Source organism: Phyllostomus hastatus, unplaced genomic scaffold (genome assembly GCF_019186645.2).
Source record: "Phyllostomus hastatus isolate PE091 unplaced genomic scaffold, TTU_PhHast_1.1 phas_scaffold_216, whole genome shotgun sequence".
NCBI lineage: Eukaryota > Metazoa > Chordata > Mammalia > Chiroptera > Phyllostomidae > Phyllostomus > Phyllostomus hastatus.
In genome coordinates this window covers 16,703,043-16,726,184 of record NW_025334018.1, presented here as the reverse complement: position 1 = coordinate 16,726,184, position 23,142 = coordinate 16,703,043, and the positions used below count along the sequence as shown (strand labels likewise).

General features: G+C 47.1%; 1 protein-coding gene across 5 annotated transcripts in view; it reads left to right on the top strand.

The window, feature by feature from the left end:
* GPSM2 (G protein signaling modulator 2) overlaps positions 1 to 23,142 on the top strand; it is a 41,670-nt gene that overhangs the window by 2,762 nt on the left and 15,766 nt on the right. For 2 of the 5 annotated variants that reach the window (XM_045816533.1, XM_045816538.1), the window contains exons 1-5: positions 1,614 to 1,903; positions 13,443 to 13,735; positions 21,050 to 21,271; positions 21,855 to 21,990; positions 22,731 to 22,873. In XM_045816533.1, coding sequence (XP_045672489.1) covers positions 13,680 to 13,735; positions 21,050 to 21,271; positions 21,855 to 21,990; positions 22,731 to 22,873 — 557 coding nt within the window. In that variant the 5' untranslated portion in view covers positions 1,614 to 1,903; positions 13,443 to 13,679. Of the gene's footprint in view, positions 1 to 1,613; positions 1,904 to 2,731; positions 2,894 to 13,442; positions 13,736 to 21,049; positions 21,272 to 21,854; positions 21,991 to 22,730; positions 22,874 to 23,142 lie in introns of those variants that run through there. The other 3 variants (XM_045816535.1, XM_045816534.1, XM_045816536.1) reach the window with 3 other exon arrangements.

Genomic DNA, 23,142 nt, shown 5'->3' with positions numbered 1-23,142 from the left:
ATCAAATGCAACGTCACTAACATTGTTCAAGTAGAAGAGTGGCATAATCTGATAGATGCCTTTAAAGAGATCATTTAAAAGATAATTCAACTTGAGTAAGATGGAGATAGCTACTATGAGCTTTGACGGACGGACAGAAGATCTGCAGGGGGGAAGTAATGATTCATTTGGACGTGTTGAGCTTGATATATTGTACTTCCTCCGTGGCTCTCGTGTCAACACCCAGAAAAGAATGTATGAGTAAGAAGGAAACTTAGTCCTACCTCTGAGATAGAGATAGCACAGCCAGCTAATTCAGTTGTTTTTAAGTACCTGAGATTGAGGTAGTTGTTGATAGTCACGATAACAGGTACCATTTATTTGAGCAACCAGGCATTCTGTTAACCACCTAAAACCTACCTCGCTGCCGCATAACAACCACCCTTATGGGAAGAAGAGTTACTGTCTGAGTTTTACAGTTGAGGAAACTGTGGCTAGTGAGGATAGGTGACTTGTTCCTGCTCAGCCAGCCAGTAAGTGGCAGAGGCACAACCCAAATGTAAGTCTAGTTTGATGCCAAAGCTGTTATTTTAACCAATTTGCCATAAGATGTTCCTAATAAGAGAAATGGTGTTTGGATCACTGGTTATGACCACCATTTGGAGAATTATGAAGCTGGGGGTTTCTTTCTTTAAAAAAAATTTTTTTTTTTTTTTAGCCCTGGCTGGCGTAGCTCAGTGGATTGAGTGCGGGCTGTGAACCAAAGTGTCACAGGTTCAATTCCCAGTCAGGGTATATGCCTGGGTTGCAGGCCATGACCCCCAGCAACCACACATTGATGTTTCTCTCTCTTTCTCCCTCCCTTCCCTCTCTAAAAATAAATAAATAAAATCTTTAAAAATATTTTAATTGTTCAATTAGGGGTTTGTAGAAACATTTAAATTTCATTCAGTGGAGAAATACCTATCTGAGAAATAATCTCATTAAAGCCATCAAGATTCTTAAGCCCAGAGGAATTCTAGTTTTGGTATTTTTGTGGACAAACTGAGACCTATTTTTTTAAAATTAACTTAATATGGAGAGGAAGTGAATGGAAATAAAAGTTCTTCTTCCCAGTGTACTTGGAACGTAGCTGCCTGTAACCGAGTAACACCGCCACCCAGTTTTCCCGGGAACCACAGAAGGTTGCTTTTTTAACAGCTGGACACGCCAGGACTGTGACAGCCCCCGGACTGAAGCTGCCTTGTTCAGACCTTCACACGGGCCCTCTGTTCCGCTCACAGAGCCCTCTTTTTCTTCGACAGCCGCAAATCCCGCTCGGGGTGCCCTTCTCCAGGCCTGGATGCGCCCTAAGGGCAGGAGGCGCTTGTTCGGGGCTCCCAACTTTTAAAGGGGTCTGGGCTAGACCCTCTCTGAAGAACTCTTTCTGGACAATATCTGTCGCTCCTCCACCCATTAGTGTTTGAAGACGAAAATAAGACAGGAAAGCAACTTCAAATTCAAGCTTGCGGACAGATCACGGAGCAATCCCCCCAAGTCCTGCTCAGGCCCCGCCCCTCCCCGCCCCCCGCGCCGACGATTGGCTGGTCCAAAAGACGCGGGGCGTTGTCGGTTTGAATGGGAGCCACTGGCATTGCGGCGCAGGCGCAGAGGGCGCGGTGGGGCGGGCGGTGCAGCAGGACCCCCGGGTGGCGGTGGGACCGGCCGGGCTGGCGGCGAGAGTCCAGGGAGCTCTGGCTCACGTGACCTGCTGGGGGCGGGGGGCGCGCTCCGTCCTCCGGCGGTGTGCTTGCCTGGCCGGGGGCTGGCGACGCGCGGAGCGGCAGCGGGGAGGGGACGCGGCCACCCGCCCGTCGCCAGAGGCTGCCGCTGAGGCTGCTGTGCCGCGTCCACCGCGGTCTCCGGACTCGACGACCCGCGAGAGGTGAGCTTGAGGGGCGTCTGAGGGCGCCCTGCGGAGGGAGGTGACGGGGAGTGTGTGTGCGTGTGGGAGGCGGGCTTTGGGTCCGGGGTCCGGGCGCGACCGCCTTTGTTCGCGGCGAGAGGACGACGGGCGGTCTGCGGGCACCCGCTCGGCGGGGCCGGGGGCCGGGGGCCGGGGAGCGCCCGCTCCGGGGCCGGACTCGGCCGAGTTCTTGTTGGAGATTTTAAAGTACGAGTCAGGCCGAACAGACGCTCTCGCTGGTGTTTTAACGTAAAAAGTAAGGTGGGATGCAGTGAGTGCTCGGGCACCGAGTGTCGAGTGACCAGCGGGTCGAGTGACCAGAGACTCCGGGGGGCGCCATCCCAGGCGGAGCGCGCCCACCTGCGGTCGCTCGCGTGCCGGCTGCACCTGGCGGTGCTAGTTCTGCCGAACACCTGCGTTTGCCGCGTTTCAATCCGGGACCTTGTGGGCCCCACCTGTCGATTTACCGTAGGAATTGGTCGTCGCTGCAACCGGTTTTAACAAGCATGGAATGTTCAGAAAGCCCTTTCCTGAAAGTCTGTAAAATATCTTCGAGGAGTAAAGGGCCGATCTGTCATTTCTTTATTTTAATGGTAACCAGTTAGATCCTTTTAACTAGTGTCATTTGACACTAGTTAAAATCCATGGAAGAACACGAGGAAGGGTGGAAATTTTGCCCTAATGCATAATTCAACGCTCGCGTCGAGTTAAACGCAGGAGGTTCTTGGCTTGCCTTTGTGCCAGCTCCTCGCCGAGTGTCGAGGGCGTACGCGGGGCGGACTCGCCGACCGAGCCGAGTTTTCCAGCGGCCACTTCAGAGGGCTGAGCGGAGGACCCACGGCCGGATAACCGCCCGCGCGATCGCCTCCGGGGAGACCCGCCCCAGCTTGCGCCGCAGCTGTTCGAGAAGCAGCTGCGGCTGATTGTTTGGAAGCGAGTCGGCCACAAGCAGCGGGGAGACCGCTGTCGGTGACTTGGGGGGCGCAGGGGGAGAGGGGCGGTCTCACACCCACGCCGCGGTCCTCCTTACCGTGGGTTCGCTCTGGCACGCTCTCTCCTGCTCTTATTTACTGGAGTGGAGCGCCTACAAAGTGACACTCGTGCGGTATTGTGGCAGAGGCAGTTCCCCGTAAATCCTCTTTGGCTAGATAAGCAGTTGTGGTTTTTGCTGTTGCTAAATTAGCTGTCGGGGTTACAAATATTATACTTGAATACAAATCGTTGATGTGGTACTAGGCTAAGGACAGCAAAGATAGCATACTGACTTTTTAAAGTGGCCTTGTTCTTAAACATAAAGCATTGCTGATATTTACTGAAAAGTTACAATTTTATAATGAGTTCTCAGGAATTTCAAAATCAAAAATCTGTAGATTTAGACTATTTTCAATCTAGTCTAATCCACGCCGTCTTTAAAAAAATAAATAGCAGTAGCTGTTATCATTACATTGCTCTACCTGGAGTACTTGTGTTAAGTACCAGCGCCAGGCACTGGGGTAGGTGCTTTTTAAATCGTCTCTAATCATCACAGCACATGCTGGCTAAGTGCCATTACGCCCAAACCAACTCGGAGAGTTTAGCTTGAGATCATATAACGAGTAGGTCGCTGTGCTGGTGTTTAGACCCAGAGCACACGCTGTGTTGCTTGGCTGGCATCCTCCAGGTCTCTGGATGCCATTTTGAGGAACATAATCCTATGTTTAAGATGCCTGAAGGTGCTGTGTTTTGTTTCTATATACAGAAATATTTCAGCCCTTCTTGTAGGACTACTGTGTTTTTTTCAATACCTTATAAATCCCATAATATTTTCAGTATCCTTTTTAATCATCTTTATAAAAATTGTAAAAAAAAAACTTTCCTGAGTTATTCACATGAGTATGAATGTACTCTTTGCTGTGGAGCAGAACTAGATTAAAGTGTGGTTTCCTCAATAGCATAGGATTCTTTGTGGCTTTGGAGTTCTGTTCTTCCCAGGCAAGAAATCAAAAAAAGTTTGTTGGTTGGACATCAGTTATGTACGAAGCAGTTTGCCCCTGGAGTTTTCGCAGTGTCTTTTTTCTGTCTCCCTGCCCTGCCCTGTATGTCGCTGCCAGTTTATCCTCCTCACGCCGATCCAGCTTTGCTATTTCTTTGTTGAAAAAGTTGTAAGTTCCCCCACTCTGCAAATACAAGGCCAGCTATATGTATCAGCCACATACATAGTCAGAGTCCCTCAGGATTTAGAGCCCTCCTTGCACCCCTTCCCCTCCTCCTAGCCGGCGTTCCTTCCCCCAACCCCCCGCTTTCTGAGCCATTCCCTCCGTTTGCCTAGTAGGGCCTGCCCGTCCTGCAAGGTGCCTTACCGATTTTATTGCTCCCAGAAAACGCTTCTTAGTCCTTTTTACCTACAAGTATTCTTCCCATGTCATCTCATAACACGGCTGAATTGAACAGAACCATGTTTCCAAAGAATAGGGTAGCTTTTGGAAGGAGGAGACAGTTATATTTTCCTATGAAAAACTGCAACTTCAAGCTCTCTGTGGTTCCCATTTAGGCATTTATAATCCTTTTGCATTTGGGATTTCTTTTTAAATTTTTACTTACCAATTTGAGAGGGGCGGGGGAGGGGGGAGGAGGAGGAGAGAGAGAGAGAAACATAATTTGTTGTTTCAGTTATTGGAGCACTCACTGTGCCCTGACCAGGGATCGAACCCACGGCCTGGGTGTATCGGGACCACGCTGTGACCCACTCACCTACCCAGGCAGGGGCTGGACTTATTTCTGTTTAAAGATGTGTTTGAACCCAGCTTTGCCTTGTTAGCGTGCTGCTGAGAGAACTGACGTGTTGCCATTAGAACGGTGCTCAGGTGAGAGGACCACTTGTTTTCTGCTTCACTGTTGCGTTTGAATTGGTTTGGGCTGATGGCGCACCAGCATAATGGCCGTGGGTCATAGTCTCTGGTGACTTGATCACCAGTTTTTCTAAGTTGTGTTTTCCCCATTGTTTACCAATAAGTATTTCTCTCTTTCTGACATAGCAATATCTTCATAAGACTCTTTGGAATTTTACTTCTTTGAGCTTCTATTATATCATGTTGATCCAATGATTCATATAGGCCCTGAAATGATAAAAACAAAGAAGTAAGTTTGCATTTATTAGCGAGAGGTTACACACAGGTAAGACAGGGCTTCTGGTGCTCTTTCCAGAAGGTGATCTCAGGGTGAGTGGTCAGTGCTCCTGAGGACTGTGGACGTTTTCTCAGGATCCCCTGGTCTTGTAACCTGAGCGGTCATTTGGGAAGCCCTGAAAATATAGTTGGCATTGATTAAAAAATTTAGAATGTCTATTTTGAAAGGCATCATTGTGTCTTTTATAACCTTGATAATGCTTCTGGGTATCCATAATTTTGTGTTTATAATAATTAACTAGAAGTTATTTTTCTCATGCAAGTTAGACACTTTCAAAAGGTTATTAATTTTACTAATGGATTAAAAGGACCATCTCTAAAACTGTTTTGTAGGAAGGAAAATTAGCATTATGTGTTTGTAAACTAGGGGCTTCAGTTTGATGAGAAATGAAACCAGTAGGGATAAAAGTCCTGATTCTAATACATGTATGTAAGCCCTTTTTCCTTTAGCTGAACATACTCATATTTTTAAATATGAATAAGGGATCTTGTGGGAGCAGGACTTTTGAGTTAATAGCGGCTTCACAGGGAAAAGGTAGCCAAGATTAGGGGTTTTGCATAAAAGCAATCCTCCTTTTGCCCTTGGAATTTTTAAGCAACGGCCTCATCCTCTGTCCAACGGTTATGATCACTGAGGACAGGGACTGCAAACAGTGGTGTGAATTAGTGTGGTCACTGGCGTAGTCCAGATGGACTTCACGTGTGATTCAAAAACAGAGCCCCTTTCTAGTTTACCCCCCAACCCCCGAAAGCATTCACCATGCAACTTCTTCCTGCGTTCCCACGGGCTGGCAGACCCCAAGAACCGGGAGGGTGCGTGGGCAGTGACTGCGATCCGCTGTGCTCGGTGCGGAGACCCGGGAGAGGGCCGCTGGGTCGGGGGTCCCCCCCCCCCTCCAGCGGGCGGGGACACCTGCACTCAGTCATGGCTCCCGGCTCAACAGTGCCTCGGAGATGGAGGCTCGCAGTGCTCAGATTGCTTTCCTGTACATTACGTTTTCTTTTAGGGTTTATCCGGTTTGAAATTTCATGTATGGCCTTTATTTGTATTGTGGTTATTCAGGGCATGTGCTTCGTTGGTATCCTTTTACCTCTGTGTGATGGATAAAAATGTGTTCCTCACCAAACAAAGGAAGTTTACGATTACAGTAGTCCCACTTATCCTGAGGGGCCTGGGTCTGGGAGCCCCCCTTCGATCCCCGAAACCAAGGAGGGCACTGACCCTGTGTATGTCAGTGCCGTGTTCGTTCCTATACACACACACACCTTTCCACATAAAGAGAGCGTGTTACTGCTTCTCTTTGTCATATCTGAATTGCCAGCGTCTCCGCCCTCTTGTGATGGGGCCACTGTTAAGCAACATAAGGGTGATTCGAACACAAGCCCTGCAATAAGTCGATCTGATAACGGAGGCGGCTATTAAGCGACTGGGCGGTGGGAACTCGCGATGGACCACACGGTGGACCATGGGACCATGGAGATGGCTTGGTCCTGGCTGGCTCGGGGGGAGGTGAGAGACTTCACCATGCTCCTCAGAATGGCATGCATCTAAAATTTGTGAATTGTTCATTTCTGAAAATTCCCCTTTAACATTTTTGGACTGTGGGTAACAAACTGCGGAGAGCAAAGCCGTGTGCAGGGAGGACAGTGGTAGGCTAGTTCTTCAGACAGTTAGCTTTTAGGTGTCAACATTTGGAAATGAAAAGGAATTCTTTTTTTAAAGATTTTATTAATTTTTAGAGAGGGGAAAGCGAGGGAGAGGAACATCACTGTGTGGTTGCCTCTTGCACGCCCCCTACTGGGGACCTGACCTGGCCTGCAGCCCAGGCATGTGCCCTGAGTATCCAACTGGCGACCTTTTGGTTGGCAGGCTGAGACTCAATCCACTGAGCTACACCAGCCAGGACTTTCTGTTTTGTTTTTGTTTTTTTTTAAAGGAAAAGGAATTCTCATTTTATATTACTGGAATTGTTTTTGGATTTCACTATGCTGAAATTATTGCACTCATTGTTTTACACTTTAAGTGTCTACAGCTCTGTACCTGCATTTAAGAAAATCTGCCAAGAATAAAAATGAGTTTGAAACTAATTATGTCTTTAACTTGCATGTATTTGATGCCTTTCATAATGACCCATGAGAATTAATTTCAAATATACTTGGGAAACCTTCTGACTGGGGGTGTGCCTCTAAGATAGAGATTTATTTGGAGTCTAGAACCATTCTAATCTATACTTAGAAATTTATTCTATTTATTTAGTTGGCTGATAGTATTAAAAAGCTTATTAGAAAGAGATGATAATAAAATGCATGTTAGTTAGCAGTTATACTCAGTAACCCTTGTTTTCTCAACTGGCTTGGCCTAACAGCTCCCGGACTAACATGGACTGCTTGCTGCAGACTTAAAGAGTAGCAACATATTAAGACTTAACCTTAATTGGAGTATATACTTTAGGATTATATATTTGCTTAAGGAAAACTTTATTGATAGTTTTTATGCATAACCTCTAGTAAATTTGCATTTCTGCAAAATGACAGAGACTAGAATGATCTGTGTACCTAAGTACCATACTTGTCTATTTTATTATTTTGGGATGGTGTAATTTACAATTTGATAGTATATGACAGTTGTCAGTTAACACTGAAACCATGTTCAACACTGCAGAGAAAAATAGATGTACACACATGCTCTTGAGTTATCTTTAGTTCATGGTGTTATGCAACAGTTTGATTACATTATTGGTTTACAGATTGTGTAGAATAAAGAATCAGCACTGTTATGCATTGCCTTAGTGTTTTTTCTCCTATTGCAATTTCTCTTTAATTTTGCCACAGGTGTATTGCAGTGTTAACATTTAGAGCTCTTTGGTACTTTTTATTTTCTTTAATATTTTTTATTTTTTGGGGGGGAGAAGAGATATGGACTTGTTGCATTTAACACATTCATTGGTTGATTCTTATATGTGCCCTGACTGCAACCTTAGCGTATTGGGATGATACTCTAGCCAACTGAGCTACCAGGCTAGGGCCGCCCATTAGTACTTTAAAAAAAAATTAGTTTTAAAGATGTGCAGCCCTGGCTGCTGTGGCTCAGTGGATTGAGTGACAGCCTACAAACCAAAGGGTCGCTGGTTTGATTCCCAGTCAGGGCATATACCTGGGTTGTGGGCCAGGTCCCCAGTAGGGGGCGCACAAGAGACAACCACACATTGATGTTTCTCTCCCTCTCTTGCTCCCTCCATTCCCCTGTCTAAAAATTACATAAATAAATCTTCAAAAAATGTGCAAAAATTCTGAAGTATCAGTCACTCAGTTCTACTCAATTGGTCACTCAACCCACTCAGCCGCTCCAGCCAGGGCAAACCACTGCAGTTTTACTCACCTTCTCCATGTCTGTGTTTTTGTCATGGCTTGTTTTCCTCTGTTGCGTGTGGGTATCTCTTCATGTATTGTTGTAATTACACATGATTTTTACTTTTGCCTTTTAACCTTTGTACTAGCTTTATAGTTAGTTGATCCACTCACTGCTTTTGCTAAGCATTTGCATTTTTCCATGAGAATTTTCTTCTTTCCTGTATTCTTATTATTTTTGACCTTTTCCTAACGAAGTTCCTTTATCTCAATGGCCATTGTTTTCATTTTTCTCTAGGTGTTCTTAGCCAGGTTACTGAATCAAATACTCAGTCATCCTTGGGCCTGACATTACTTTTTTTGGGCACTAATTTCGCACAGCAGTCACATATGCTGATGCCAAAGTAATTTGTCTTGCCCTTAATTGGCTCGTCATCACCTGCCATACTGAAATCCAGCTCTGAACTTTCTCTTGGTTGGACTTTGTTTACTACACCTTTTGCTTTTTCCTGTACTCCTGTCCAATTGTTCTGTGTAAACTTCTGCTTTTACCTTCCAGCTCTTTTAAAAAACATTTTACTTATTTCTTTATTTTTAGAGAGAGGGGAAGGGAGGGAGAAAGAAGGGGAGAGAAACAGTGATGTGGGAGAGAAATCTCAACCGGTCACCTCTTGCACACTCCCCAGCCGGGGACCCGGCCCGCAGCCCCAGGCATGTGCCCCGACTGGGAAAGGAACCGACGCCCCATTGGGCCTCACTCCTCAGGCCTCCCTTCCTGCTCTTGACTTTGCACGTGTTGTTCCTTGTATTTGCCAGGTTTTTCCACTGTATCGCCCAGATGAAACGTAGTTAGAAGTAGTTTAGATTTGGTGACAAGCCATATTGTAGTCCATATAAAAAAAGTATCTGCTTACAGATACGTAATTTGACAGAAAAATAGTTTACCTGGGACAGTTACTCGAGTTAATGCAAAAGCAAGTGTTTTTGCACCCTACTTTATCACCTCCATTATTACTATGATGTGTACTTGTTACTGTAAGCTGTACCTTGAATTCTAGTATAAAAGAATTTCATTTCAAATATATTCTTGATTTTTCCTTAATATTTATCCCTATTCACATTGATAAAGGGCTACTTTTTATCTGACTTGAAACATTACAACTAAAAGGGATTTGGAGAATTTGAGTATTGTACCTTGGAGGGAATTATTAGGATAAGAGAAATTTAAAGAATTGAAATGATCTAACTTGGAAGAAAAAACTGGCTATATTTTTTTGCCTAATGGGGGTTACCAGTGTAAAGAGATACTTAAATGAAAGAATCAGACCAAAGTTATTGGCATTTGGTTGCAGTGAGTAGTAGTTTGGATAAATTGAAAGACATACAAAAGATACAAACGCAACTGCCCTGCAGATACTTTACTGCTAATGGCGTAAAGCGGCGCTAGGGTTGTGTACTCTGGTTGCGGGCCTTGGCCGGTGCCTGGAGTCCCGGCCTGTGGGACCGCTGTGTGACGGCAGTGTCTGCCTCTTTGACTTCCCACTCAGGTACTTAAACACGAGGTGATCAGGGCTGTGTACTAGTTGATCATCCCACATGATTCTTTCTAGGATGTGGGAAAAATAATTGCTTTCTCTTTATTTCTTTACGGTCAGACCAAAGGATGCTGTGAGCTACCAGTTTCATGGGCAGTGAGATTTTGGAGCATTGTTTTTAAAACCTGGGAGATGCTATAAAACAATATGTGTTCCTCACAAATTACTAGTTATAAGTCTTAACAGAAGCTGGAGGTTAAACTTGATAATTTCTTAATATTCTTTCAGAACTATACTTTATGCCCTGAGCGGTGTGGCTCAGTTGCCACGAAGCAAATTGCCCCACGAAACAAAAGTTCACCTGTTCGATTCCCGGTCAGGGCACAGGCCTGGGTTTCAGGTTCGCTGCCTGGTCAGGGCACGTACAAGAGGAAACCAATCAATGTTTCTCTCACTCTCTTTCTTCCCCCTTTCCGTTTTCTCTAAAAATAAATCTTTTAAAAAAGCAAAATAAAACTATACTTTCCATTCCATTTCCTGGTCGTATCATAAAATTTTCTTATCCTGATGAACAATTTATAACTTAATAGTTGTTGCAAACTTTATAACTAGTAACAGCAGTAGCTATAATAGACATAACACTAAGATGTACCGTGTGTGTTCAGTGTGCAGTGGGTTTGTCGACTACCTGTAATACTGAGCATGAACAAACACATTGTTACTGTGTGGCCTGAGAGTTCTTGCAACATGAATCATCGAATCCAGAATTCTTTGTTCAGTGAGTAGTTTTTGAGATATGAACTATTATTTACTTGTTATGGAGATTATAATGTAAGAGTGAGGTTTTTTTAGGATATTCTCCTTTTGAGAATAGTAAAATCATATAAATTGTCCCAGTGAAATGGTTGAATAGCATTCTCTGTCTTCTTGTTTTCATTATTTTAAAAATGGTTCTTGCCCTGGTTGATGTGGCTCAGTTGGTTGGAGCACTGTCCAGTAGACCAAAGGTCGTGGGTTCGATTCCAAGTTAGGGCACATACCCATGTTGCAGGTCCAGTACGAGATCAGGGCATGTACGAGAAGGCAGCCAATTGATGCCTCTCTCTCTCCCCTCACCCCTCCCCTTTTCCTCCCTCTCTAAAAGCAATGAAAAAATGTCCTTGGGTGAGGGTAACAAATATTTTTAATGGTTCTCTATGCAATGCAGTCTTTTTTCCTTTAATGATTATTTTTATTTAAAATTCCCATCCCTTTACTCCCTCTTCTTTGGTAACCGTCATCATCCTTATGTGAAAACAGAACCGTCTGTTTCTGTTTTTTTTTTATTAATTTTTTTTAGATTACACACATGAGTGAGAGCAGGTGGTAATTGTCTTCCTCTGTGTGACTTACTTCACTTTGCATAATACCCTCCAGATCCATCTGTGTTGTCCCACATGGCAACATTTCATTTTTAATGGCCGAGTAACATTCCCTTGTATGTACGTACCACATCTTTTTTATTCATTCATCTATTGATGGATATCTAGGTTTCATATCTTGGTTATTACTAGTGATGTTTAAATAAATAAATTTGAATTAATGTTTCTGTTTTCTTCAGCTGAATACCCAGAAGTAGAATTGCTGGGTCATATGGAGGTTCTACTGTTAATTTTTTGAGGACTCTCTGTGCTGTTTTCCCTATGGCTGTTCCCTGTTCCCGAGTACAGTCCCCCCACAGTGCACAGGGCCCCTTTTCTCTGCATCCCCGCCCACGCTTGTTGTTTGTTGACTGACTGATGGTGGCCGTGCTGACCGGTGAGAGGTGGTATCTCACCATGGTTTTTAGTTTTTACTTTTTAGCCAAACCCACCTCCCTCCCTTGCTTCTACCCTCCCCCTTAGGTTTGTCCATATGTCCTTTACAGCATTCCTGAAAACCCTTTCCCCCATGGTCCCCTCCCCTGTCCCCTCTGGTTACTGTCAGATTGTTCTTAATTTCAATGTCTCTGGTTATATTTTGTTTGCTTTTTTCTTTTGTTAACTATGTTCAAGTTAAAGGTGAGATCACATGGTATTTGTCCCTCACTGACTGGCTTATTCCACTTAGTGTAATGCTCTCCAGTTCCATCTGTGCTGTCGCAAAGGGTAGGAGCTCCTTCTTTCTCTTGGCTGCATAGTATTCCATTGTGTCATCATGGTTTTAATTTGCATCACAGATGATTAGTGATGCTGAGCATCTTTTCCTGTCTGTTGGCCACCTGTGGATGTTCTTTGGAGAAATGTCTATTCTAGTCCTCGGCCCATTTTCCAGTCGGACTGTTATTTTGGTGTTAAGTTGTGTGAGGGTCCTTATCTTTTTGGAAATGAACCCTTTATGGGATGTGTCATTGGCCAATATCTTCTCCCATTCAGCAGGATGTCTTTTTGTGTGGTTGATAACTTCCTTTGCTGTGCAGAACTTTTTATTTTGATGTAGTTCCATTTATTTATTTATTGTTTCCCTTGCCCGAGGAAACATTTCCCCCAAAATATCACAGATAAAGAGTGAAATCATGGGGTTTACTGCCTGTGTTTTCTTCAAGGAGTTTTATGCTTTTGAGTCTTAATGTTTAAGTCTGAAATCCATTTTGAGTTGATTCGCATTTGTGGTTTGAGAGAGGGACCCAGTTTTATTCCCGGGCCTCCGTGTGTCCCGCTCGCCCATCACCGTCCGCTGGAGAGGCTGTCGGCTCTCCACCGTGCGCCCTCGCCTCCTGCGTCTCAGGCCCACGGCCGCACAGGCGGGGCCTGGTTTCCGGGCGCTGCGTTCTGCTCAGGATCTCGCGTCTGTGCCCACGGCAGCGCCGCCCTCGAGGGGAAGGAAACGTGGTGGGAGGTGGGCGCGCCCAGCGGACCTCAAAGGCAGGCCTGATGTTCTCTGTGTGAGGCTGGATGGTGTTCCGGGAATGCTTGCTGAGTCCTTCGACCACACACGCGTTTCCTAAGTTTCTTTGTACCTACTCAGTATAAAAAAAAACACTGTCAAGGCCTTAAAGAGTTCAAACAGACTATACTTGGAGAGCAAATGAATACGAGTATAACCTAGATATAGATATCAGCACAAATATCTTCTTTGAAGAAATAATTTACAGTCTAGAATCAGCTTGTTCAAAAAATTATTGAATTTTCATTTTACTTATTAACAGCAGTTTTTTAAAGCTTGAAGTAACATAATTTTGTTTTTAGATGTGATACATATTCTGTATTTTTATAATAGAAAATATTGATAAAATTGTATTTCAAACCAGTTTAAAAGTTAAACTTAGGTATCACTCTCAAATAAATCCCACCCCCACCCTCACCTGGCAGCGCCCGGGACAGCCGAGCCCTCGGTGCTGCCCTCGGGGCCCACATGGCGGCGGTCTGCGGCGGCGCGGTTCTGTCCGGTCCCGGGTTCGGGCAGGTTCTGAAAACAGGACTTCGAGCGAAGCGTCTTGTATTCCTTTTGCAGAAATGTTGCTGAGGTGCCGCCGGAAGGGCCAGGAGTGCGAGGATCTGGGACGCATTTTGAACCTTTAAGCGGTCTGACATTGACCTCCTGTCACTGTTAATAAGGAAGAAGCGGGAGCTTAGGACGCATTAGCACCGGCTCGCGGCGGCTCCGCGGCGGCTCGGCGCCGGCAGGGGCCGGCCTGGCGCCCCCGCCCCCGGGACAGTTCCATGTCGCGCTCGCCCGCGCTGCGCCTCGATGGAGGAGGGGTTGCTGAGCGTGCGGGAGGAGCGCTCCTTCCACGTCCGCTACAGGTAAGGCCGCGCTGTCTCCGCGCGCGCTTCCCGGCCCTGCCTCGGGCGTGCGTGGCTCTGCGCCCTCGCGTTTGACTCCGAAAATGCTCCGAGTCTGCCGACCGGGCAGCGCCTCCTGCGAGCAGTTTGCCTTCGTCGTGGCCGCGGCTGGTTTTTTCTGTCCTTCCTGTAGGAGAAGGGTAGTGGGGACCAGTTATGTGCCGTAGTGTTCTGTCCATCGTTGTTCTGTGGAACAGGATATGGTTACTTTATATTTTTGTAACTTCAGATAATGCAGCTGTATTGTAAAGTTGAAAAATATTTCTAAATCTTTGGCAGTCAAAGATGGATTTTGTGATGTGGCCAGCTGAATGAATGAGGTACTTTTTGTGTTACAGTTTTCAGATGGTGATCTTTCTAAATGAGCTTTTTAAAAAATGGGTATTAACATTGGAATGTGCGAGTATTTTTCTAAACATGATAAACTAATAGCCAGTTAATATTTAACGGTAAAATATTAATGACATTTCTGATGTGTTTGGAAACAAAGCAAGAATATCTGCTTCGTTATTATTTAACATTTATTCTGGAAGTTCTGGTCACTGCACTACACTGTGAAATCAGCACAAACATAAGTATTAGACTGGAAGATACAGTCTTCAGTGAGGTGATCAGATGCTGATGAATTCTTGGTCGGAACTGCCCCACGTTCACGGTCAGTAAACGTCAGGACGTGCAGCAGTGGACACTCACAGTGTCTCAAGCGCAGGTCTTGTCACCCTGGGTGTCGCGCACGCGAGCGGGAGGCTGCGGCCGACTGTGCTCAGAGCGGGGCGCGGGGCGGGGGGCGGGGGGGCGGTCCACATTAGGGCGAGTGCCAAGGAGGTTATTCAGGTGAGGTGGGGGCAGTCTTACGAAAAACGAAAGCAATTCAGGTAAAAGCGAGTGGAAGACACGGAACATAATTAGAATGAGCTTTAATACATGAATTGCCCTCAGGCACAGCTCCAGAAACCCGGAGTTACTGACACGGGTCCCTCGTCACTCTCTGCCCCACTGTGCAGCCACCGCTCCCTCCTCAGTGTTGCCCAGGCTCATCCCCGCACCCGGGCCCCCCAGCTCTGCAGTGGCTCAGGCCCGTGGGCGCCCCTCAGACACTCCATCCTCTTCCTCCTGGGGTCCATCGTTTTAGTCCGCCACCGGAGGACACAGAGCTGCTAACCAGACCCTGCCTCCCAGGGTCCGACCTGCGGCCACCCGCCAGCCACACGCAGCCCAGGATGTCTGAGTGTGGCCTGACACCAAATCACAAATTTACCGGAAACATTACAAGGTTTTCTTGTGATTATGTGTCGCAGTGTATTTAATGTGAGGCCCAAAACAATGCTTCTTCCAGAGTGGCCCAGAGACGCCTGAAGGTTGGACCCCCCGGGATCCCTCTGGTGGCTCCTGGGCACCTGCAGGGCGGAGCTGAGCTCACATCGAGTGCAGAGTCTTCCATCACCGGGCCTCCCCTACCCCTTCGTCCAGAGCTCCAGTCCTCGCGGCACGCTGGGCTCCGAGCACGCCCTGCTGTTCAGGTTACAGTGCCTCTGTTCCTGCCCCCCCTGTGACCTCAGCGCCCTTCCCGCTTTCTCTGTGAAGTTGGTTCTACTGGTAGCTAGGAGTCCGCCCGGAGACTCTGTCCTCCCAGAACCGTTTCCAACTCCGCAGCTGGTCTCTAAGCCCTCTCTGCTCCCGGGCCTCTGTCAGCACCAGCTCCGTTAACATTTAATCTATCCGTTCACGGAGACACACGTTTTCTCCTCCCCCGCCACCTTTCTTTGACCAGTAGCTCCCCGGGGGCAGCCACGATGCCTAGCACGTCCTCTGGCCCAGTCCACATTCGATGGAATGTCCACTGGCCGTCACTGGACACAGCCATCAGAGCCACCCAGTAAGACAGTTCTCTGTCCTGCACACTTTTCAAGAGTGGTTTGCCTCTTGATTCTGCAGGAGCCATGGGGAAGAGGGGGTGGACTCTGCCTGCCTGCAGGAAGCTGTAGATTTACCCTTTGTCCAGGACACAGCATAGACCAGACGTGGTTATACATTCGGACAGGACTTCCCCAGGAGAACCCTAAAACTCTGTAACTATTTTTAGGAAGAATGTACCACACAGGTCTCTGGCCTCCTCAGTGCTCCAAAATCGGCAATCTCTACGTCGGTCAGATTGCTATACAATTACAGGTGATGGTTTGTGTCCCTTATATTAGGGGCCGTGGCCTAGGGTAAGTTATTAGTAAATGCTTAGCATGGAATGTTTTATCCATCTGGTTCTTTCATTGTGGAGGTTCTCATCCCTCCCCAGGATTTGTGACGTTGAGATGGAATAATTCTTTGGGCACTAAGGAACCCCTAAGAGGAATGAGAGTACTTTGTACCATTTTGTAGTGTAATTGTGGAGGTAGGGAGAAATGGAGAATGATAGTAAAATGGAATTAGTTTCTAAACTTTGAAGTGATTAGTGTTAATCTCTTTAGGTGTAATAAATAGTATTGTGGTTACATATTTTTAAAAACAACTCCTTATCTGTTAGAGATGCATACTAACGTATTTAACATACTAACATGAAATCGTGCTTTCTGGAACGCACAATACTTGAAAAGAATCTGGGACTGCAGAGCGCAGAGGGAAGCAGAAGTGAAACATACTGATAATACATACCGGTAAATGTTGATGTTGAGCATGGATGTATCAGGTTAACTAATTTCTCTGGTTTTGTTTTTCTTTGAGAAATTGTATTCATAGTTGTTACTATGAATAATAAATCAGTACTTTTCAATGTTGTAAAAAAATTGGACTGTTGCATAAAAGTTGGAAAGAAACACAGTTTGGTGCTGGATTCTGGTTGTTAACGACACTCTCCCGCAGCAGGGTCCAAGGTGAGGAGCGTGGCCGAGCGCCCTGCCCTGGGTGTGGCCGCAGACGGCCCTTCCGTAATGACCCCCGCCTCGGAGGGCTTCGTCGAGAGTTGAGTTTGGTAAAATACGTAGTAAAGTCACTGTGAAAATGGAGTTACCAATCAGAATTGAAATCCAGAGGGTGGTGTGCCCTGCAAAGTAAACGAGAACAACTGGATCAGTGTGGCGGGGCAGTGGCTGAAACCTGGGGGCGGGAGCTGAGGGTGAGGCCGGTGCTGGGCTGGGGGGTTGGGGGGCCCCGAGGCCTGCAGAGACTCGGGGGCTGCTGAGGACAGAGCCCGATGGAGGAGATGCGGAGCAGTCTTGTCTTGTATTGGATGTTAAGTCCTGAATCCCATCATTTCTCTCTCTCTTTTTTATTGACTTTAGAGCAAGAGGAGGGGAGAGACGGGGGAGAGAGAGAAAGAGAAAGACATTGATTTGTTGGTCCACTTCCACGATAGCCTTTGAAGGGAGAGTCAGATTTGGACATAATCAGTGTTAAATCATTCAAAACGACGTAGCATCACCCTGGCCGGGGCAGCTCAGTTGGGTAGGGCATTGTCCAGATATGCCCAGTCTGCAGGTTCAACCCCCAGCCAGGGCACGTACAAGGAGCAACCAATGAATGCGTAAATAAGTGGAACAGCAAATCTGCGTGTCTCTCTCAAATGAATAAATTTTTAAAAATCAATAAAAATTTTTAAAACATGGTTAAGCATCAGTGTTGGAATCTTCCTCTGTTTTCACTGCTATGCTATAAACAGAAGAAACCAAAATTAAGGAGGTAAAAGAAATCTAGTGTGGAAGGAAAGTTAAAAAATAGGAAAGTGGAAAGAAATTGAAACCACATGAGCTTGTGCAGAAGCTGCAGACGCACCGCCGTGTGCTCAGTTAGCAAGACAGACCCGTTTCCTCCCCAGACGGCGGCGCGGTGAGCGTTTGCAGTGGTGAGACCAGGGCCTGATCTTCGACTCCACGAGGGGACAGGCCGCTAGGAGGAGGAATACAGGGGGCTCGGTACAGGGGATGCACTTTGACAGAGATGGTTAGTCCCTGTCTGCCTTCCACTCTTGGGTGTGTTCTTTGTTTTCAACCCAGCGGGCGAACAAATGGCGTATTTCTACTCGCACAGAGACAGGGAGGGTATGAAATTACTTTCTCTGTTACTATTTAATGATCTTCTAAACTATTTATAAGCCAACCTGCCTTGACTGCTTTGCAATTCGATATGTTTGGTTGTGGAGTTGGGAGATTTTGCCAGAATGTTGACTGTTTTCTGATAAAATGCGCCAGAGCCATAACGCATCTCCGAGTTCACCGTGAACCGGAGCCTCCAGGCCTTGGTTCCAGGCACTAGTCACCGAAGCCCCTTTGCTAAGGCAGCCAGTTCCACAGGGCAGCCCACGCCCTGGGTTTCAAGGACAGCTGCAGGGCCAGCTCACTGCCACCGTTTCTGGTGGGAATTAACATAAAATACCTCCTGAAAAACTTGTGGTTCATATGACACCATTCAGCCGATACCCAGATTTTAACTGCTCTATTGTTTGGATGAATGGTGTCTCGGTACGATGTTTTCTAAGTTTGCTTATTTATTTACTTTAAAAATTTATTTTTAGAGAAAGGAGAGTGGAGGGAGAAAGAGAGGGAAGCATCGATGTGGGAGAGAGACATCCATTGGTTGCCTCTCGTACACGCCCCGACTGGGGACTGAACCCACAACCCAGGCGTGCACCCTGGACTGGGATTCGAACCAGTGGCCTTTCGGTTCTCGGGACGATACTCCAACCCACGGAGCCACACCAGTCAGGGCAGTGCTGGGTAGCTGTTTAAATCCAGAAGGCCAGATCTTTGTGGCGAAGCCGTTTATTTGAGGGGGACACTTCCGTTTCCACGGGTGCAGCAAACGCGTGCAGTGCTGCTCCTGCCTTCTCCCCGACTCCGGTGAGCAGCCCCAACCCTGAGCAGGTGGGGCCGCTCTGTGGGGCTGCCCCTCCCGCCCACCGGCACCGGGGCTGGCGCGGGCGGTCCGCTGATCCATGGCACGGAGCTCTGTAGACCCGTGTCCTGTGGAGGGACATTTCGGTTGTCTGTGTTTCTGCTGCTGTGAGCATCCTTTTACATGTATCGTCTGTGTGGACATGTATTTATCATGTACCCATTTCCTAGCAGTGAAATCGCTCCATATGTATTTACGTAGTGGGTAGCAGGCTTAAATTTAAAAATTTTAATAGCAAAAGTAACGTATTTTGTATGTAAAAAGATCTTTTCCAGTTTTTTCCTATGATAATTCTTAGAAGTTCATTGGTTTCGGATTTTAGACAAATAAAGACTACTAGTTAAAGTACCTTGTCTAGCAAAAGAACCCTTAAATTAAACCACATTTTCACACAGGACTGTTTTGCTGACTCATTTCTCTTCACACACAGAATACCGTAAAGTCCTGAACAAAAATAATCTAATCGTTTTCTTTTGTGAATCCTTCCATTTTCAAAAATAGAGTTCTAAAGGACATTTTCACTGTGAAAGACCAAAGTAGACTTTGTCATCTGAAATGACATCAATACAGCGTTTTAAGGTTCTGATTTAACTGGCTTTTCCATGCGCCTTAGACCTTCCCTCCTGAGCCTGACCGGTCAGCGGGCAAGCAGAACGGCGTCCGCCAGAGGCTGCCTTGGCCGCGCTGCGCAGGGCCCTCGGCGAGGGCGGGGCCGCCGGTCCCACTGTGAGCGAACGGCCGCCTTTGCCTCAGGCCCTGGGACTGTCTGAAAAAACTTGTGGACGTAGAAGTTAAAAATGACCTGCCGAGACCACATCAAGCTGCTGTTTATTGCAAACCAGAAGGCAGCCCTGAACCCTTGTGATTGGCTGTTTTTAGATTTCCTGTCCCTTCATCAGATTGATGTTCTGTTTTTATGATTCTGTTTTAATTTATGGCTCTCAGGAGCCTAAAAGCCCTCGAAGAACCATGCTAATTGACCTGCTACTGGAAATACAAAAGTATAACCATATTTGAACGATTTTTGGATGCGTGGATGTTTAATTCAACATTTCATGTTAAAGCAGCGATTCTCACCCGTGGCTCGTATGTGGAAACTGCCTGGGGGCTTTGAAAACACAGGACGGGCAGACCTCACCCCCAGGGAGGGGGCGGGGGGCTCAGCACCGAGGGCCTCGGCGGGCGCCCGGGCGGCTCGGCCAGATCCGCTCGCAGCTGACGCTGCTGAGGCGGCAGTTGGTGCTGCCCCGAGTCTTCCAGGGGTGACAGGTACGCTGCTGGCGGTGCATGAGGGATTTATGTGCTTTTCTGTCTCCGTAGTTACACAGTTTTTAATGTGCATTAGAAAATAAACATGAGCATCACATCGAACTCAGTTGCAGAGATATGAAGCTAGATTTTTTTTCAGTGCTGAATCCGGCCCTCCACCTTGTTTCTCCCCGGTGGCAGTGCTGAGCTCCTGGCCCCTAGTTAAGGAGTAGTTACATGTATCCAGTCCTGAAATTACATTCGGCCCTTTGAAGGCAACCGCCAGGCTGGCGTGGCCCCCGGCGGACATGAGTTTGACGCCCCTGGACTAGACAGTATGTGGACACGGCGGGAGTCACAAAAACGCTGGAGAAACACAGCGGCAACCTTGGTGAAGGGCGTCTGCTGATGTTTCGGGTTAGGGCCTGAAGCGTCGGTGCTTTTCTCCCTGAATATATATATTGACAGGAACTCAGTTCTTCTGGATTTTAAAATTCTCAGTGACAGACTGAGAATTAGAATTTCTGCAAATCTGTAAGTCCTTGCTTTCTAACGCGCAATTTCATGACAGTTCTCTTATGGACACGTGCTTTGTAAATACATGAAGATACGCTGCCTGCTTGTTTCCAAGGTGCAGGCGATGGTGTGGTGGTAACGACGGGGAGAGAATGAGAGTCATGTGTGGCCGTGTGCCAGCGAGCTGGGAGGAGGGACAGGCGGGGGCATGGCGGGGGGGGGGTACCCAGGTACCTGGACGAGAAGAGGAGGCCTGTAGGACTTCGCTTATCTCAGGCGTCCCCTTCTGCGCAAGCTCTCAGGAGGCCGGTCAGTTCAGGAAACACTGTTTCAGGTTCTCTCACTGGTACGGTGGGTTGTTGGCGGGGAGGGGCCGTTAAAATGGGCTCCGTACAGAGAATCCAGCTTTCCTGTGTAAAGGCTGGAGGCCGAGAGACGTCTGAACAGGCAGATGGACGCCTGCTGTAGATAACGGGTTGTTACCCTTTGTCAGCCGTGTGCCCACTTCTGTCACAGAGGCCGCCGTTCGGAACGCGGTCGGCAGGACCCGTGTTCAGGTCGTGCTCCCGCAGGGGGAGACTCTGCAGTTACAGTGCAGCGTGTAAACGTCTGCCGTGCGTCCCTTTGCAGGATGGAAGCTTCTTGCCTGGAACTGGCCTTGGAAGGGGAGCGGCTGTGCAAGTCGGGGGACTGTCGCGCCGGCGTGTCGTTCTTCGAGGCTGCGGTCCAGGTGGGGACCGAGGACCTGAAGACGCTCAGCGCCATTTACAGCCAGCTGGGCAACGCCTACTTCCACCTGCACGATTATGCCAAAGCCCTGGAATACCACCATCACGATCTCACTCTTGCAAGGTGATTAATTTAAGCTTTTTAAAAAAGATTTGTTTTGTTTTGTTTTGTTTTTGAGAGGGGAAGAGAGGGAGAGAAACATCTGTGTCGCCTCTCTAGCACCCCCTACTGGGGACCTGGACTGCAACCCAGGCATGTGCCCTGACTGGGAATCAAATCGGCGACCCTTTGGTCACAGCTTGGCTCTCAATCTGCTGAGCCACACCAGTCAGGGCTAATTTAAGCTTTTTAATGTTCTTTCTCCCTGTATTGTCACTTTCAAACTACTTATATTCAATTAAAAACAAACTAAATACATTTAGTGAGTTCTAATTAAACAGCACTGCATTTTAAAATGACTCTTCAGGCTGAGTTTAATTAAATGAGTGAACAGTACTGAAATGACCCTAGAGGTTAATCAAATGAATGTAAATTAATTAAATTTCAATACAGAAATGTAAGTTTTAAATTTTTATTCAAAGTAGGTTTCACGGCTAATGGGTCTTTCTTACTTTACACATGTTAACTGTCCTCTAGAGAAAACTTACTCTGACCACTTTATATTTTAATACAATACAGTTTGCTTTCTTTTTTTTTCCCCCCCCAGGACTATTGGAGACCAGTTGGGGGAAGCTAAAGCTAGTGGTAACCTGGGCAACACCTTAAAAGTTCTTGGGAATTTTGACGAAGCCGTAGTTTGTTGTCAGCGACACTTAGATATTTCCAGAAAACTCAATGACAAGGTAATAAGGAAACATTTTTTTCATTGAAGTTGCTTTGTGTTTTAATTCTCTCTTTAATCATGCAGTAGTTTTTCTGAACGTTAATACTGAAAACATTCATAGAAAAGTAGGAGAAAAAGAAACATACGTTTTTTAAAGATTTTATTTATTTTGAGAGAGGGAGAGAAACATCAGTGTGTGGTTGCCTCTCGCTCGCCCCCCACTGGGGACCTGGCCTGCAACCCAGGCGTGTGCCCTGACCGGGAATCGAAGCAGTGTGACCCTTTGGTTTGCAGGCCGGCGCTCAGTGCAGTTTGCTACACCAGCCAGAGAGAAACACAGACATCTTTAAAAAATATTTTATTTATTTATTTTTAGAGGGGGAAGGGAGGGAAATAGAGAGAGAGAGAGAGACATCAATGTGCAGTTGCTAGGGGTTATGGCCTGCAACCCATGCATGTACCCTGACTGGGAATCAAACCTGCGACACTTTGGTTCGCAGCCCGCGCTCAATCCACTGAGCTATGCCAGCCAGGGCTAGAAACAGACATTTTTAAAGACAGGAAAAAAGTAAATAGTGAGAGGCCCTTCTTTCGTCAGCGATCATCAGTCTGGCTCTGTCTGGGCAGCCAGCGGACGCCTTTCTCCCCCTTGACCGTGGTGGGAAGGACGTCAGGAACAGAGGTGTGGGGCAGGCACTAGGGCCCCTGAGCTCTGATGCCCATGTGTGGCGGTAAAAGCTCTGCCGGGTCCTCCTCTAGGTGGGAGAAGCGAGGGCGCTGTACAACCTGGGCAACGTGTACCACGCCAAAGGGAAGAGCTTCGGGGCCCCCGGCCCTCAGGACGCCGGGGACTTTCCAGAAGAAGTGCGCAGCGCCCTGCAGGCCGCCGTGGACTTTTACGAGTGAGTAGTGCTGCGCGGCCACCGGGCCCCTGTGCGGGGGTTGCTCTGTGTTCTTTAGCCTGTAGGAAACTTGAACGTGGGCAAAGGTTTTTAAATTACGGACTAGCAAGTAAAAACAAACCATGCAATTGTTGCTAAAAGGCTGTGGAGTTGTGGTACAGTGTCCTCCCCCAGGGAAGGTTTCATGGGAACTGCAGACCAGTGCCACCTGGTGGCAGAAACAAGAAGTATCTCTGGTTGGTTTCAGTTAGTAGGGGGAAGTTTAGTCC